Genomic DNA, 17198 nt, shown 5'->3' with positions numbered 1-17198 from the left:
AAATTCTAGAATTTAAAAAAATGTTCCCATTTTCGAATTCTTTGTTCATAAATTTAATGTGTGTTTGTGTTTTAAATTTTTTTATTAAATTTTAAAAAGTATGTGGTTTGCAATTTGTGTACAACATCAATACTTGGGAATTTATTAAGAATTTTGAAAAAAAGTGTTCATGTTTATAAAATTTTCATACACAATTTTAAATTCCAAAATTGTCGAAAAATTGAAAGAAATAATGGATATAGGAAAATTTTCATGTTGATTGTAATGATAGAAATTGCAAATGACAAAAGCCTTGCCCTACCAGCCTACTCGAACCGCCTCCTTTAAACATGATGTGCTTCTTGACATGCATGAAATGATACCAAAATTTGCCATCATGTGGGCATGGTCATAGCAGGCCTCCATGCAAAATTTGAAAGAATTCAAACACTGAACGCACGTTGTGTCACGTTCGGCTAGTGGTTTTGGGTTTTTTTCACCGAAAAAAACCTAGAAGATGCAAAAAATGTCATAACTCGGTGAAATTTATCATGGATGCTTGGCATGGTGATGCTAGTGTGTGGAAAAAAATTGGGTCCATTAAAATGATATGAAAAGGTGCATCCAGACTTGCCCTACCGGCCTACCCGAACCATCACCTTAGAACATGACGTGCTTCTTGCTATGCATGAAATGACACCAAATTTTACCAGCATGTGGGCATGCTATGGCTGGTCTCCATGCAAAATTAAGGAATTCAGACACCTAGCGCACGTTGCGTCACCTTCGGCTAGTGTTTTTGAGTTTTTTCATTGGAAAAACCCTAGAAAATGCATAAGATGCCAGAACTCAATGAAATTTATCATGGATGCTTGACATGGTGATGCTAGTGTGTGGGAAAAATTGGGTCCATTTTATTGATTTGAAAAAAAAACGTGAATCCAGACTTACCCTACCGGCCTACCCGAACCACCACCTTTGAACATAATGTGCTTCTTGCCATGTATGAAATGACACCAAATTTTTTACGCATGTGGGCATGCTCATGGCAAGCCTCCACGCAAAATTTGATGGAATTCAGACATCGAATGCACGTTGCCTCACGTTCACCTAGTGTTTTAGGGGCTTTTCACTAGGAAACCCTAGAAAATGCATAAAATGTCAGAACTTGATGAAATTTATTATGGATGCTTGGCATGGTGATGCTAGTGTGTGGAAAAAATTGGGTCCATTTTAATGATGTGAAATAAAGGAACTTTGAACACGGTGTGCTTTAGGCCATGCATGAATTGATAATAAACTTTTCCAGCATGTGGACTTGTTCATGGCAGGCTTCTGCACAAAAATTGAAGGAATTTGAACACCGAACACATGTTGTGTTGCATTCGGCTAGTGTTTTAGATTTTTTCACCGGAAAACCCCTAGAAAATGCATAAAATGTCAAAACTCAATGAAATTTATCATGGATGGTTGGCATGGTGATGCTAGTGTGTGGGAAAAATTTGGGTCATTTATTCTTGTGGGAAAAAGTGCACCCAGACTTACCCTACCGGCCTACCCAAACCATCACCTTTGAACATGGTGTGCTTCTTGGCATGTATGAAATTAAACCAAATTTTGCATGCATGTGGGCATACTCATCGAAAGGCCTCCATGCAAAATTTTAAGGAATTCGGACATTGAACGCACATTGTGTCACGTTTGGTTAGTGTTTTAGGGTTTTTTGACCAGGAAAACCCAAGAAAATGCATAAATTATCAGAATTCAATGGAATTTATCATGGATGCTAGGCATGGTGATGCTAGTGTGTGGAAATTTTTTTGTCCATTATATTGATGTGAGCATTTTTTGAAAAAGAAAAGGAACGAAAAGCGAAAAAAACAAGAATGAAAAAGAAGAAAAACCGATCACTGGTTGATATATTTCATTTTTATTTTTCTATTTAATAGATGTTCAGAAATTTTAAAAGTGTTCTTTTTTTATGTAAGCATGTTTCTATTTAAACGAACAATTTTTCTATTTAATAGATGTTCAGAAATTTAATTATATTGATGTGAGCATTTTTCTATTTAAACGAACAATTTTTTGATATATTTGTATAGTTTTCTTAAAAAGCGAATATTTTACTTTATGAATAAAATTTAAAAAGCAATAGTTTTTTGAAAATTTGAACAAAATTTTATAAGTGTGACCATTTTTTAAAAGGAAAAAAGAAACAAATAAAGAAAAAGAAAAAAGAAAAAGAAATAGTGATAAAAGGACCGGTTCAACAATGGGCTGGCCCATCCGCGAACTGATGTAGAAAAAAAACAAAAAAAGAAGTAAATGGGCACAAACATTAGAATGCCATAGTTGGTTATTGTGGTTCTCTTTTTTGTAGTGTGATAAGTAGTGGGTACAATGCCTCACAAGTGTCACATATGCAGATGGCTATACGAACAATGCATGTATATGTAAATCACCATTATTTCATCACCAAACTTTACACATATGTAATATACATGCATATGATCATGTAGAATTATTTTCGGATTCTTTTGGAACTTTAAATGTGAATTTTAAACTATTTAAAATAAGGTGCTCCAATGCAACCATGCTTCAAAAATCCACGCTCGTGATTTTACCTACTTCAAACCTTCCCACAAAGGCGAGTCAGACGGCAAAGCCACGCTTGAGACAAGGTGATAAAGGTAATTTACATACAAGAGCACAAAAAGAACTGGCTGGATCTTCTTTGAACAATTACCAAGCCTCGAATACAGGAGAAAGAGAGACAAAACCTTTAGAGCAATGCGACTACCGCAGCTTGAGACAGCTAGGAACATGAAGAACAAAGCAGACACATTCTTACATAACTAAACCCCTTGCAGAATTAATCAGGACTAGCAACTCTTTTCATAGCTGCAGAGGCAACATCCACTATCATGAGAAGGTTTCCGGAAGAGGCCTGTCTTGTAGGAATGCCCTGATGAGCACAAGAGAGCGTTCAGGCTGTGAGAATGGCGCCTCATGTGAGGCCCCTCTGATGGTGGCGAAGGAGAGCTTGTCACCGTATACCTGAGTCCACCCACCAACCTGCATAGGAAGATCGTTCAGCACTGGAAGAAAATGCTACATAACTTGCTCTTCAGTTTGCACGGTATGTTTGTGTTGTCACCTGCTTCCCTTCGAACCAAACTCGATACGGGATGCTCGTCTTGAGGCCTAGATCGCGCGCTAGATTCTGCACTAGTGTCCTGCTTCCCGTTAGAGGGATCACCGAGTCTTGATCGCCACTGAATTTACAAGCAAACAAATGCCACATGTTACATCATTTAGGCCTGAGCTTCATGCTTCCCAAAGTTGAGACTTGAGAGGACCGTCCGAAGGAAAAGGTTCTGGTGCAAATTTGTACCATGATATAAAGCTGGCAAAGTACAATGTTCCAAAACCTTGTGTCAAGTCCCAATTCTATATACTTTTCCATCCTTTATTCTATTTTTTACAGCAATGCTAAACACATGATTCTTCATCTTCATTGATTCCTCAATTTCAGGGCCCCACAAAGAAAGTTCCAGTATTTTAATACGATGGCTAAAGGCAGTGAAACACAAGGTTTTGTAATCTTTTTTGTTTCCTATCAAGATATTCCTGACCTTTATGATGCATATGAGAAAAAAAGGGCTACTCTTTTAATCATTTATCCTTCTATACCTGTAAACTAGTACTCTGATGCCGGACTTGACCAGTGATCCCACTATGTCGATTGTTGGAATCTGCAAGTTGAGGAGCTCATACTCAAGAACACTGTAACAAAACAGAAAAACATGACAAACTACGGTCAGATATAACAGATGCATATACACAAAGTACCTGCATGCATATACTTATTAATCTGTTTCTTTCTCGAAAGGTCACATTATATTTAAAACATGTTAAATTAATCTGTAGATTCAATACCTGCTGCAAACTGCCCAGTTTTTTACGCCGATGAGCTTCGCATGGAGCGCTTCCTGGACATCCTTCCTGTTCAAATAGTTTACCGTCTCGTCCTCCACACAGACGTCGATGCGGTGCCCGACACGCTTCTGCACAACACAGCCACATTGTTGCCACATCAGATAAGAGATAGCTGCCTTCTTTCTCAAAAATAAGATAAGAGATAGCTACCCTATGATACGGATTCTGATCAGTTTGTGACTACGAGCATACATGAGGGGAGAGGATCATTGACTGAGAGAGCACCGAAGACAAGCAGACGTCGAGGGTAACATCGTACTTGTCGACGAACCGGCTAGTCTCTCGGGTTACTTGGTTCATCACCCTCGCGCAAAGCGGGCTAAGCGATCCACCGTAGTACTCGCTGACGTAGCGGGAGTAGTTGCAAACAGACGTGAAAATCCTGTATGTTGAGTCTGAAATGAGGCCATGGGACCAGAAGTACTCTGCCCTCGAGTTGAAGTCGGTGGTGAAATGAAGAACAGGATTGCCCAACTATACCAACAACAAAAATGTTTCAGTCAGAAACAGTAAAATGCATCAACAGCGAATCGGTTTATTCTGATTGAGGTTTTCCTTACAGCAAGTCCTTTGAGGTTGAAGATGTTGTCCTTCTTATTGAACTCAACCATGACTTCGGCAAGTTGTGGAATGTAATGCCCTGTTACATGCAAAGAGCATCTGAAGATTTAGAGAATGCCAAGAGTTGTTCACTTTTTATTAATAAGACTGTAAATGAAGGTGTACATATGTATGTACCGGCATAACTCTCTCCAGCAATGTATAGCTCTCTGCCCTTGTACTGTGGGAACTTTTCAAGCCACCTTTGCATGAACACCATATTGCCCATTGCTTTATTCATTCAGTAAAGAAATGTCAGTGCCCATCATAACTCCCACTCAAGAGCTTAAGACTTCCAGACAAAACATAAGTCCAACCGCTATTAAAGTGGTAAGAACTTATTTCCTACAAATGGTGTACTATCTACGAAAAGGCAGTCGTCTATATATCCAGTAAGAAAACAGCAACATTCAGACAGATGCAAGAAAACATTCAGTAATAAACCTCAGTAGCCAGCACTCCTACCTGTCATGTTGTCATTCACACCCTGGTAGTAGGCAGCATCAGCGGAGTAGGAGAAGCCAACACCAGCTGGTGTCTCCAGGTAAATCACATTAGCTTCTGCAGGGCAACACAAGAGCACCAAAACAGTGAGGCATGTGGCAACTTTATTGGGCCAACAAAAGGCTCGTGAATTGGAATTAGCATGCAGGGTTGCAGAAAAAGGTCGATAGGGAGCACTCATCGGCCTCACACGCACCTTTGTTCCAGCTGTACTCATTCCTCACCAGCGCCTGCCCGCTGGGCCTGAAAGGGCCGTTCTCTGAGAAGGCCCCTACACCAAGCGAAGAACACCCAGGTCCTAAACAAGGAAACCATCGAACCAATGATATCTCCAGAAATGAATGCTGGACCAGAGTTCGGATCACATTCTGGTTCGACAGAGCTTAGCCAAAGAAGAAAATATGAAAGGAGAAAAAAAAATCTACTGCAGGGAGCACATATTTAACTTGATTGCAAACAAGCAGGGAGCAGGATACACCATGAAAGCCAAAGAGTTCAGCAGAGAATGCCATGGCACAGGATGCACCAGGAACACTCACCTCCGTTGAGCCAGAGCACGAGGGGCTTGGTGGCGGGATCAAGCTCCGCCTCCACGAAGTAGTAGAAGAGAGCCCTGCTCCCCTTGCCGTCCACCTCGATGTAGCCCGAGTACTGACCAAAGCTCACCTCGGGTTGCCCAGGGAGCCTTGTGATCCTGCCTCCTCCTCCTCCATTGCAAGAAACCAGATGACAAAGTGAAGCAATGAGTAGCAGCGCCGCCATGGCCAATGGCCTGCAGCGGCAGCACAGTAGAGCCGGCATTGTCTTCAAGGTAGTGAGAGAGGGTTTGGCTGGAGAAAGGAGCGGGAGGAGCTGGCTGGAGTAAGAGGGGATTGGACGGCGAGGGAGGGGAGGGAGTGAGAACTGAGAAGGAGGCAGTTGAGTCAAGTCTGGTCTTTTTGCCTCGAGAGGAGAGCGATGTAGGAGATGAAAAATAATCAAAAGACGAATGATTCAGTGGGAGGAGCAGGGGGGAGAGAGTGGAACTGGCAGATGCAGCAGCGAGACCTCTGTCTGCTTGGAGCACGCGCTCGCGCTAGAATATAAAAGGTACTAGTACACTGCTAGTACTTCATTAATTATGCATGTTTTCCGGTAGTACTTGACCTAAGATTGCACTATGAGATTAGCATTAGGCTAGTCATGATGGGGAGTAACTTATTTTGTTGCTTTTCCGGTAGTACTACCTTTATAGTGCAAAGTAACATAAAAGTAATATCATAGATGATTGCATTTATTACATTATAGACTTATTTTGTTTTGGGTTGCGTTATGTTACAGTAACATATTATGTTATTCCAAATACCTCTTTCTTCATTAACTCTATGCCACATAAGCAAACTTGTTTTAAATGTGTTATGTTATTTGCTAAGTTACTCCCGCTATGACTAGCCTTAGCATTTCAGACTACTTTGTGCGAAAGATAAGCTCCTTAGGATCTTGTCTCCACAGTTAGCGGGTGATCGACGCAAAGAAATCTGCTGCACATAGGTGCTTACTATATTCGTCTAAAAGGACTGCTGCATGTGCATTGTCGGGACAAGCAACACGCTGACACGACAGCGCGTGGCCAGGTAGCCACTAGGCACACGCTATAATAATTGTACTATGTATCTTCTTTTTCATTAAAAATGCTTACGGTATATACTGCCTGATACTAAGTTTTTTTAACAAAAACCGTAGAACAATTGTTCTACTGTATATTTTCATTAACATAAAAAAGTAATTTACAAGGGGGTCCAAAGATCCCTAAAAACAAGGGAAACTTAGCCAATTCCTGCCCTTGGAAACATGAAGGCTGATTTAAAAACATGTTATCTAGCGACTGTTTGCACACCTGCAACAAAGCAAATGACAATCCGTTTGCACACTTGACACTCGTCACATCTGTCTACACAATACAACATCAAACTGATAAGAGTGCTGCAGCTCAAAATTAACCTCGGGAACATAAACGGAAACCAATAATGCAACGGCCACGTGACACGCGAGAGGAACGGGTGGGGGGGAGGGACAAGATGGACCCAAGGGCAAAAGCCTTTCCCGCATTACAAAAGGTGGGCTTTTTAGCCGGGGCTTCCACAGTCCCGCTCTTTTTAAACTGCTGTCTTGTGCAAACATGACGGACAACGAAGAAGAGGTTCGTTCGTTCGTTCATGTGGCCATTTCTTTTATGCTCGAAAACATTCGGTTGCTTTTGGATTTATGCTGGTCTCGGTCTCGGTATACGGTTATCGGAGGAACAGGTCAGGGTGACTGGTCGCTTTACGAGGGGGATAAAAGGCCGTGTGGTTGCTATGATCTCTAGCCCCTGCCCAACGCAGGTGTGTCGGTACTTGGGGGTGTGCCGCTCGCCTGCAACGGCTAATTTTATAATTCGGGAGGAGGTAGTAGATGCCACCGGAAACACTGTTGAGTGAGTGAAACATAGGCCCGTTTATCAAGGCGTCACGAGTCACTAGCGGACGCGCGCACCGCGCGGTCGATGCAGGGGCCCGGCACAGGCCTCAGAGCATCTGCAATTTCTGCATCAACAGCAAGACGTAGCTAGCTATTCCGGCCCCTTTGTCCGCCCACGGAGGTGCACCTCAAACCCGGTCATCAATCGTCAACTCTCACGCCCACAGCCGTCCACCTGATATACGGTCCTCTAAGAGCATCTACGGCGGCGATGGGCAAATCCCACCCTCAAACGCCCGCGGCTATTGATCGAACACTTTTAAATAATGTAATCTACATTCAAACATCTTAATTATTATGTATCTTAAATTAATATAAACTCATGCAACCACGTTGATGCACACACATCGTACAACTACTTTATCACTACTAACTAAACATGTCATCTGACTATCAAAATTTGGCATATTTGGCTATGGTGGAGTTCATTCACGGCTGCTCTTGCCCTTTCTGGCGTCCTTGTCGTCCTTCTCGACAAGTACCGGTCGAAGGCGCAGTACGGACCGAGTCGGATCTGCTCGTCGTCGGAGTTGTCCTCGCCATCACTGTCCGCCTTCTCCTCCTTCAATGACAGGCCGGCCATGGCACGGACCGCCCGATTCTTCTTTCGGGCGAGTGCGCGTGTGTTCCTCTGTTGTCGTTTCTTCACAAGGCGGGCGCGGATGGCTTCCTCCTCTGCGGCCGCCCGCGCCGCCGCATCAACCGCCTCCGCCGCCGCCATTTCCGCCGCGATACGGGCCTCGGTGGCCCTTATCCTCTCCTTCCCACGACGGGCTGCCCGTTCCCGGTGGGACTCATAGTCTGCCCAGCCGTTGATGGGGAAGGAGTGGGGTTCCGGCTGCCGGGACTGCGAGGATCCAGCCCCAGAGGACCCAAGCGCCCGTTGAGCCGACGCTGTGGAGTCATGACGGACAGATCCATCCATCGGTCGGGCGCTGTCCTCCCGAGAGCGGCGGAGTGCAATGCCGACCCCCATTGCCTCCTCCAACCCGCATGAGATGACACCCCAGTCGACAGACCGGACTGATCGGAGTCAGATCCGCTACCTGCCATGCCGGAGAAGGCCGAAAATCGTCGGAGGTGAGCTTGGGTGGCGGAGGGAAGTGGAAGGGAGTGGAGTGAAGTGGCTAGGTTTTGGTCTGATGAGCGGATGGGGACAAATATATGTGGGGGCGGGTGGGCCAGCCTGGGCCGGGTCTGACGTGGTGAGTGTGCCCGGACGCCCCCATATATGCCCCATATTTGGGCTGGATATGAGGGGTGATGGTCAGTCCGGACGTTTGAGGCCCGTTTGAGGTGTTCGTCTGGGTCAAAAAATCATGACCGGCAGTGACCGGGCGGGCCGCCCGGACGTTTGAGGAGTGTTTGGGTCGTTCGGCTGTAGATGCTCTAAATCCGTATTATTCACACAACACTGAAATAAGCTACACATGTCATTTATGAAATTATGGAACATATAGAACAAACGAACATAAACAAACTGGCAGTTAATATAGACCAAAATACATAGTTTGAACATCACATTTCAGCCAGCAAACGGACAAAGATTTAAGCTAAATTTACTAGATACACAAATGGAACTGGAGAGGGCCAAGGAATGAATTCGCCACTTTCTCACTGGTCCTTTGCCCTTGCGGCCGGAGTGGTTGTAGCCCTCTGTGTAGACATCGACGATGGGAGAGGAGGGAGGGTTATTAGAGCCGTCCATGACGTCGTGGAAACATTACACCATTTTCTTGATTTTCCCATCATATATGAAAATATAAACAATCTAAATATACCATGTGACCAGTGCAAACTCTTGTAAATTTACCATGTGTTAAGAAATAAAGACATGCAGTTGCAGCCGGGGCAACACTTGCAGTTGTGTGTCTAGTGGCAGTCATGCAACTGCATTCTCCCACCCGATAAAAAACACGAAGTGGCAGTCATGTTGAAGATATGCAGTTGCAGTCAGGGGCGACACATGCAATTGTCACTTGTACAGCGAGGTGCTATACAAACGGTTTTTAATCCTTTTCGGCGACGGTGTTCTGAACCGTCGCCTAGTGAGTGACTACGATAGGGGGTCCTTCCCACAGGACTAAGAAACCGTCGAGGATGTGCACTCCTGGCACACACGCTCGGCAAAATGAGGTCGTGTGCGACCGGTGAGCGGTCAAATTCGATTATACGTATAGTCATTGTTCGGGAATTCGGTAACTGGTAACTGCTCGGTCGACTACTGATTAGCGATTAATCGGTTAATCAGCCATTTAACTAAATTAATCGGTTGATCATTAATCGGCTGCATATGAGAATATATTGGCAACATGTAACTAGTTTTTCACGTATTGTACCACATAATCCAATGCTCACAACTACGTATTATGCATTTATACTAAAATATAATGTCGTAGGCATACAAAAAGCATGTACCAGAGGTAGAATTGTTACCTGGACGGTTTGGTCATGATGCATCCAAACCGGAAGGCAACAAACCTACAGAATTGATGATAGATATGCATTTGTATATGCTCTAAACTTGTCAAGATAAATGAGTAAATGACAGACATACATGTGACACCAAGCAGCCACACATGAGACATGATAAGATAAATTAAAATGACAGCCACACAACATGGCAATATGCAGCCACACATAGCAAGATAAATAGCAGCCACACATGTGAACATGAAATAATTCACTACAAGGTTCAACACAAATAGCATAATAGGTAATAAGGTTCACAGACCACAAATACTCAAATAGTTCTCACAACTCATATAGTCGCATCACAAGCATCACTACATAAGTGCATAATAAAGTAGCAAAATAAGGTCTTGTTCTTATGGATCATAAATGGTTCAAGGTTGCTACTGCCTGGCCTAGGTCCCCGGCACTACAGCCTCGCCTAGGTTGCTGCTGCTGCCTGTCCTATGTCTCCGCTGCAGCAGCCTGCAGGTAGGGGCTGGAGGAGAGACGGGGAGAAGAGGATGGGAGGGGATGGGGGTCGAGAAGGCGGCTAGGGCCGGCGACGTGAGCAGGGAGATCGCCGGTAGTGGCTAGGGCCGGCGAGGAGAAGCCATGGTTGTGACTCGTGAGGAGTCAGGAGAGGAAGGGGTGCTGCAATTTGGGAGAGGGAGGGTGCAGCACTGTTGGTTACGATGCCAAATAATGGCATGGATTGCCGCTTCGGTTACCCTCCTTTTTTTATGGATGCCGCTTCAGTTACGTGACCCATAACCGATTAATCGGTTTGACAACCAGTTAATCATATGACAACCGATTAAATGCCAGTTAATCGGCTTGACCATTTAATGAACCGAGTATGTGCTATTCGCCTCAGTTAGGCACTGAGTAGCGATTAAATGGGCATTTAAATGGTAACTCGGCCGAGTTCTTGAACAATGCGTATAGTAGTGCTAAAAAAATACAATTATACAAACGAAATCATTTCCGGTCGTAAGTCCATTCCACACAGTCAGTCTCCGCTAAACGTTTCCGTTCGTATATACATCCCACACAGTAGCTTCAAGAAAAACGTTTTCGTTCACAGGTACACCACACACAATTTTCCCCGTTAAATTGTTTGTGATAGCGTTGCCATTGCACACGAAATTAACAATTTTATCGTTTGCGTTATTGAATGCATCACAAACTGTGCGTAGAATAAACTATGTGGCAAATGATGTCCATCACACACAGTTTTTATGTGGTAAACGTTTGCATAAGGTGGCCTAACGCAAACAGTTTTTAAGAGGATGTCGTGTGTGATTGTTCATTGATCCAACACGGTTTATTTCTAAAAACTATGTGCGATGCCTGAGATCATCGCCCACAGTGTTTTCTCAATAACCATTTGCAATAGAAAAGCTCAATCAGCAGGCTAATTGGCCGTTAGCAGGCTAATTGCCCTATTATTAATAATCCATTTATTAATCTAATTGACATTTCATATTGAGAACAGAATATATTTCATTTCCATAATAAGAAAGCATAATTTCATAATTAAAATACATCAGAGTACAACATCATATAGCTTCAGCACTCAGCTACCCCATTACACAACTGCACTAGCACCAAGTTTCACATGCAACATCTAGAACCTTTCGAAATTAGCATCATAGATGGTTCATAGACAGATGTATCTCATCTAGAAAACTGCTGAAGCGGAAGGCGAATATTGAGCTTTTGATGTTGAAGGTCTTTGCAACTTTAGGCCCAGTGCCTATGGATGATTGACCATCGATCCTTCGTCCTCTTCAGGAACACTTAAATATTGAATCGTGGGTGTTGTATGAAAACCTTCCTCGCCTCCTGACCATAGAAGTGGTTTGAGAGGTAATCATTAGTGAACCGTTTTGGAAAGGCCTGAAAACAACGATGTGCATAAATATCTTCTCTATATTGAAAATGGGGCAAAGGAATAAAAAAAAGGTAAGGTATAATTAGTTAGTACCATCTTGTAGTGAACTGATGTCTTCTTCATTGTGTAGACAAAGATATTGTTGTGTTTTGTTGCTAATTTATTTATCCTAACAATCTTTCTGAGTTTCTTGACTTGACTAATATTCATGGACAACTCATTTCTCCATATGCAAAAAGGATCGAACAGTGGGTCAAAACCACTGACAGCAGGATCTACATGTGCAAGACCAAATTGTTAAAAACCTAAATATTAGAATGGTTTCTGCAATTGCACAATAATGTGTTATTAGACAACGAACCATGCATGTGCTAACCTCGATTGTAAATCTCAGTGCTTCCCATTGTTTTCCTGCTAAGATAGTTACTCATCAGGTTAAGTGAGGGTTCGCATGCTATCAGTAAAATATGTTGATGAAAAATAAATAGATTGCAGATTTATCAGATTAATTCAAGCCACATGGAACATCAATTTATCCAAACCAAGCATGATTAAGAACAAGGAAATATAGCACTCGTATATGTTTCTCATGTATTAAGTGCAGCCAAATTCGATTTATTCCTCACATGCACAACAATACAAAATTCTACCCACGACAATTGGATATCGCATTGCAGAATTGAACCAAGCAGTTAACTAAACACCACAACAAATGAAGCAAACATTGACTGAGCACCACATTGCACAATATAATATACCCCTAATAGAAGATCAGACAGTTAACCAAACCAAGCATGCTTAACAACTTGGAAATATAGCAATTGTATTTGTTTCTCATGTATTTAATACAGTCAAATTCAATTTATTTCTCACATGGTATACAATAATAGAATGCACCCATAGCAATTGAACATCGCATTGCAGAATTGAACCAAAAAGTTAACTGAGCATCACAACAAATGAACCAAACATTAACTGAGCCCCACATTGCACAATATAACATACTCCTAATAGAAGATCAGACACTTAACCAAACCAAGAATGCTTAACAACTTGGAAATATATCAACTGTATTTGTTTCTCATGTATTTAGTACAACCAAATTCGATTTACTTCTCACATGGTATACAATAACAGAATGCACCCACAACTATTGAACATCGCATTGAAGAATTGAACCAAACAGTTAACTGAACACCACAACAAATGAACCAAACCTTAACTGAGCACCACATTGCACAATGTATAACATACTAGAAGATCAGCCAGTTAACCAAACCAAGCATGCTTGACAACTTGGAAATATAGCAATTGTATTCGTTTCTCATGTATTTTGTAAAGATAAATTCAATTCATTTCTCACATGAAAGACAATACAAAATTGCAGCATGAAGAATTGAATATCACATTTGCATAATTGAACTAAACGGTTAACTGAAAATGACAACTAATTAAGCAAACAGTTAATAAGTGAGCACAACATTGCATGGCATATAGAATACACTAGAGCAACAAATTGCATGGTAAAATTAGATAGCACAATTCACTAGAATTTGTAAAGGAAAGGCAGGCGCAACACACGCAACGGGTAAACCGAGCATGCTTAACTGACGTAGCTATAAAATGGCAAGGTGCTCCTCCAAGATCTGGGGGTCGACACGAATGGCAGCCATCGTGACCTCATCCGTGTGTGTGGCCGTGATTTGCTTCTCCACAGCCAAATGCTCATTGAGCTCCTGCCTATACAACGTGTAACATGGCTTAGGGTGGCGCTTATTTGGTGGAGGGGTCGGTGATTTGGGTGGAAGGTGTTGTGCTGGCGGTCAGGGCATGTGCGATGTGGAAGGAGGAGGAGGATGGGGGTCGGGTGTGGATTACTTGCCTGGATAGACGAGGCCGAGCAGCATGAAGGAGGGTCACCGGCGAGGAGGCGGCGCTGCAAGCAAGGAGTGAAGGTTTTAACTTAGAAAGGAAGGCAGAAATAAGGGAAATGTGGATTTTGGTAAGGGGGAGAGGGCGGGGAGGTAGATATTTCCGCGGAAGCCAAAAATTTTGAATTGGTTCAGTGAAAAAACTGGTGCGCAAAGTTTCATCAGACACGGTCCCTTATTTAGAACTATGTACGGTATGTGAACATCACAAACGATTCAGATAGCTTAAGCCATTTGTGATGAGTTTGAACGTAAAAAATTTTGATTCGAATTTCCCTGGTTACTGTGGTCATCCACGTCATTGAAATTTGGGTACACAAAGGAGACTACAACACACCCACACTTCTTAATCAAGCAAGTTCATCAACTAAATGGAGATTGCTAACCTAAACATTACTCTAACAAATTAAATACCGACGCTCTTAATTAAACAAAACAGAGAGTACTACTAGGGCTGATGCTCGTCGATCTCCACCGCCTCCTCCATGTCCAGCTCGCACCCGACGGTCTCCTAGGGAAGGGGCTCCATGGCATCCATTGCACCATACTGGGCAAGCATCTCACCATCCGCGTCCGCCATCTCTTTGGAAAAGGCTGCCATGAGCTGGGCGTGGGCGGTCGCGATCTGGGCTTGGACGGGCTCCATCGTGGCAAGGTATGCGGCGGAGGAATGGGCGGCTGCTCGAACGCTCTCGGCGATTGCTAACTCTTCGGCCATGGGTTGCCGACCGTTGTCAGAGAAGCTTCGTTCGATTTGTGCGGCGACCACCACGAGCTGGGTGTGGGCGGCCTTGACATGGTCATGGGCGGCCTCCATCAGGGCTAAGGCCGCCGCTGCCGAACGTACTGCTGCTGTGCCGTTCTCGCCAGTTGCTATCCCCGAGGCAAATGCTGCTGCTGCCACCTGAGAAGCAACAGTGGCTGTTTGGGATGCCTTGGCCACCCGGTCGCAGATTGCGGCCGCGCTCATGCACCTTGTTAGCACACGCATGGCGGCTGCTATTGGGGAACATAGTAATTCAAAAAAAAAATCCTACAATCACGCAAGATCTATCTAGGAGAAGCATAGCAACAAGACGGGAGAGTGTGTCCATGTACCCTCATAGACCAAAAGCCAAAGCGTTCAGTAACGCGGTTGATGTAGTCGAACGTCTTCACGATCCAACCGATCCATGTACCAAACGTACGGCACCTCCGTGTTCAGCACACGTTCAGTACAATGGCGTCCCTCGATCTCTTGATCCAGTAGAGGGTCGAGGGAGAGTTCCGTCAGCACGACGGCGTGGCGACAGTGATGATAAAGTTACTGGCGCAGGGCTTCGCCTAAGCACTACGACGATATGACCGAGGTGTCAAACTGTGGAGGGGGGCACCGCACACGGCTAAGAGATTGTCTCTTGTCCTTTGGGGTGCCCCTGGCCACGTATATAAAGGAGGGGGAGAGAGGCCGGCGGCCAGGAGGGGCACGCCATGGGGGGAGTCCTACTTGGACTCCTAGTCCAAGTAGGATTCACCCCGCCCCTTTTCCTTTCTTCCACCGGAGGGAATAGGAAGGAGAGGGAGAGGGAAAGTGAAGGGGGGCGTCGCCCCCTCCTCCTTGTCCTATTCGGACTCCCAAGGAGGAAGGCATGCGGCCACCTCCCGTGGTCTTCCCTCTCTCTCCCTTAGGCCCATGTTGGCCCAACACTTCACCGAGGGGGGGGGGGTTCCGGTAACCCCTCGGTACTCCGAAAAAAAATACCCGGATCACTCGGAACCATTCCGATGTCCGAATATAACCTTACAATATATGAATCTTTACCTCTTGACTGTTTTGAGACTCCTCGTCATGTTCGTGATCTCATCTAGGACTCCGAACAAACTTCGGTCATCAAATCACATAACTCATAACATAAATCGTCATCAAACATTAAGCGAGCGGACCCTACGGGTTCAAGAACTATGTAGACGTGACCGAGACACATCTCCAGTTAATAACCAATAGCGGAACCTGGATGCTCATATTGGCTCCTACATATTCTACGTAGATCTTTATCGGTCAAACCGCATAACAACATACATCATTCCCTTTGTCAACGGTATGTTACTTGCCCGAGATTCGATCGTCGGTATCATCATACCTAGTTCAATCTCATTACCGGAAAGTCTCTTTACTCATTCCATAATGCATCATCCCATAACTAACTCATTAGTCACATTGCTTGCAAGGTTTATAGTGTTGTGCATTACCGAGAGGGCCCAGTGATACCTCTCTGATACTCGGAGTGACAAATCCTAATCTTGATCTATGCCAACTCAACGAACACCATCGGAGACACCTGTAGAGCATCCTTATAATCACCCAGTTACGTTGTGACATTTGATAGCACACAAAGTGTTCTTCCAGTACTCGGGAGTTGCATAATCTCATAGTCAAAATATGTATAAGTCATGAAGAAAGCAATAGCAATAAAACCAAACGATCATAATGCTTAAGCTAATGGATGGATCTTGTCCATCACATCATTCTCTAATGATGTGATCCCATTCATCAAATGACAACACATGTTTATGGTCAGGAAACTTAACCATCTTTGATTAACAAGCTAGTCAAGTAGAGGCATACTAGGGACACTCTGTTTGTCTATGTATTCACACATGTATTAAGTTTCCGGTTAATACAATTCTAGCATGAATAATAAACATTTATTATGATATAAGGAAATATAAATAACAACTTTATTATTGCCTCTAGGGCATATTTCCTTTAGTATCCCACTTGCACTCGAGTCAATAATCTAGATTACACAGTAAAGATTCTAACACCCATGGGGCCTTGGTGCTGATCATGTTTTGCTCGTGAGAGAGGCTTAGTCAACGGGTCTGCAACATTCAGATCCGTATGTGTCTTGCAAATCTCTATGTCTCCCTCCTTAACTTGACCGCGGATGGAATTGAAGCATCTCTTGATGTGTTTGATTCTCTTGTGAAATCTGGATTCCTTCGCCAAGGCAATTGCTCCAGTATTGTCACAAAAGGTTTTCATTGGACCCAATGCACTAGGTATTACACCTAGATCGGATATGAACTCTTTCATCCAGACTCCTTCACTTGCTGCTTCTGAAGCAGCTATGTAATGTGCATCACACATAGATCCCGCCACAATGCTCTGCTTGGAACTGCACCAACTGACAGCTCCACCATTCAATATAAATACGTATCCGGTTTGTGACTTAGAGTCATCCGGATCAGTGTCAAAGCTTGCATCAACGTAACCATTTACGACGAGCTCTTTGTCACCTCCATAAACGAGAAACATATCCTTAGTCCTTTTCAGGTATTTTAGGATGTTCTTGACC

The 17198-nt window shown here is 43.7% G+C and overlaps 1 protein-coding gene across 2 annotated transcripts; it reads right to left on the bottom strand.

The window, feature by feature from the left end:
- Positions 1-2634: 2634 nt before the first annotated feature.
- LOC125515790 (serine carboxypeptidase-like 45) lies at positions 2635-6139 on the bottom strand. Of its 2 annotated transcripts, XM_048681290.2 has the most exons (10): positions 5622-6137; positions 5279-5380; positions 5044-5139; positions 4717-4809; positions 4539-4618; positions 4171-4452; positions 3919-4046; positions 3673-3765; positions 3137-3254; positions 2635-3054 (listed from the first exon to the last, which is right to left on the bottom strand). In XM_048681290.2, the coding sequence occupies exons 1-10, from the start codon at positions 5881-5883 to the stop codon at positions 2902-2904; spliced, it is 1407 nt and encodes a 468-aa protein (XP_048537247.1). In that variant the 5' UTR covers positions 5884-6137; the 3' UTR covers positions 2635-2901. The 2 variants fall into 2 exon arrangements, with proteins under 2 accessions (XP_048537247.1, XP_048537248.1); XM_048681291.2 differs by lacking the exon at positions 2635-3054 and having other exon boundaries at positions 3254-3385; positions 5622-6139.
- Positions 6140-17198: the final 11059 nt, after the last annotated feature.

Source organism: Triticum urartu, chromosome 6A (assembly GCF_056163025.1).
Source record: "Triticum urartu cultivar PI428250 chromosome 6A, HENAU_Tu73, whole genome shotgun sequence".
Lineage (NCBI taxonomy): Eukaryota > Viridiplantae > Streptophyta > Magnoliopsida > Poales > Poaceae > Triticum > Triticum urartu.
This window is presented reverse-complemented; position numbering and strand designations above follow the sequence as displayed.

Bases quoted from the DNA above. Each gene is read 5' to 3' on its own strand.
- LOC125515790 (XM_048681290.2), bottom strand. From the start codon at position 5,883: ATGCCGGCTCTACTGTGCTGCCGCTGCAGGCCATTGGCCATGGCGGCG. The intron at 5,140-5,278 runs GTGCGTGTGAGG...GTTGCCCTGCAG, and splicing joins TGAGTACAGCTGGAACAAAG to AAGCTAATGTGATTTACCTG. The intron at 4,619-4,716 runs GTACATACATAT...TGCATGTAACAG, and splicing joins TGCTGGAGAGAGTTATGCCG to GGCATTACATTCCACAACTT.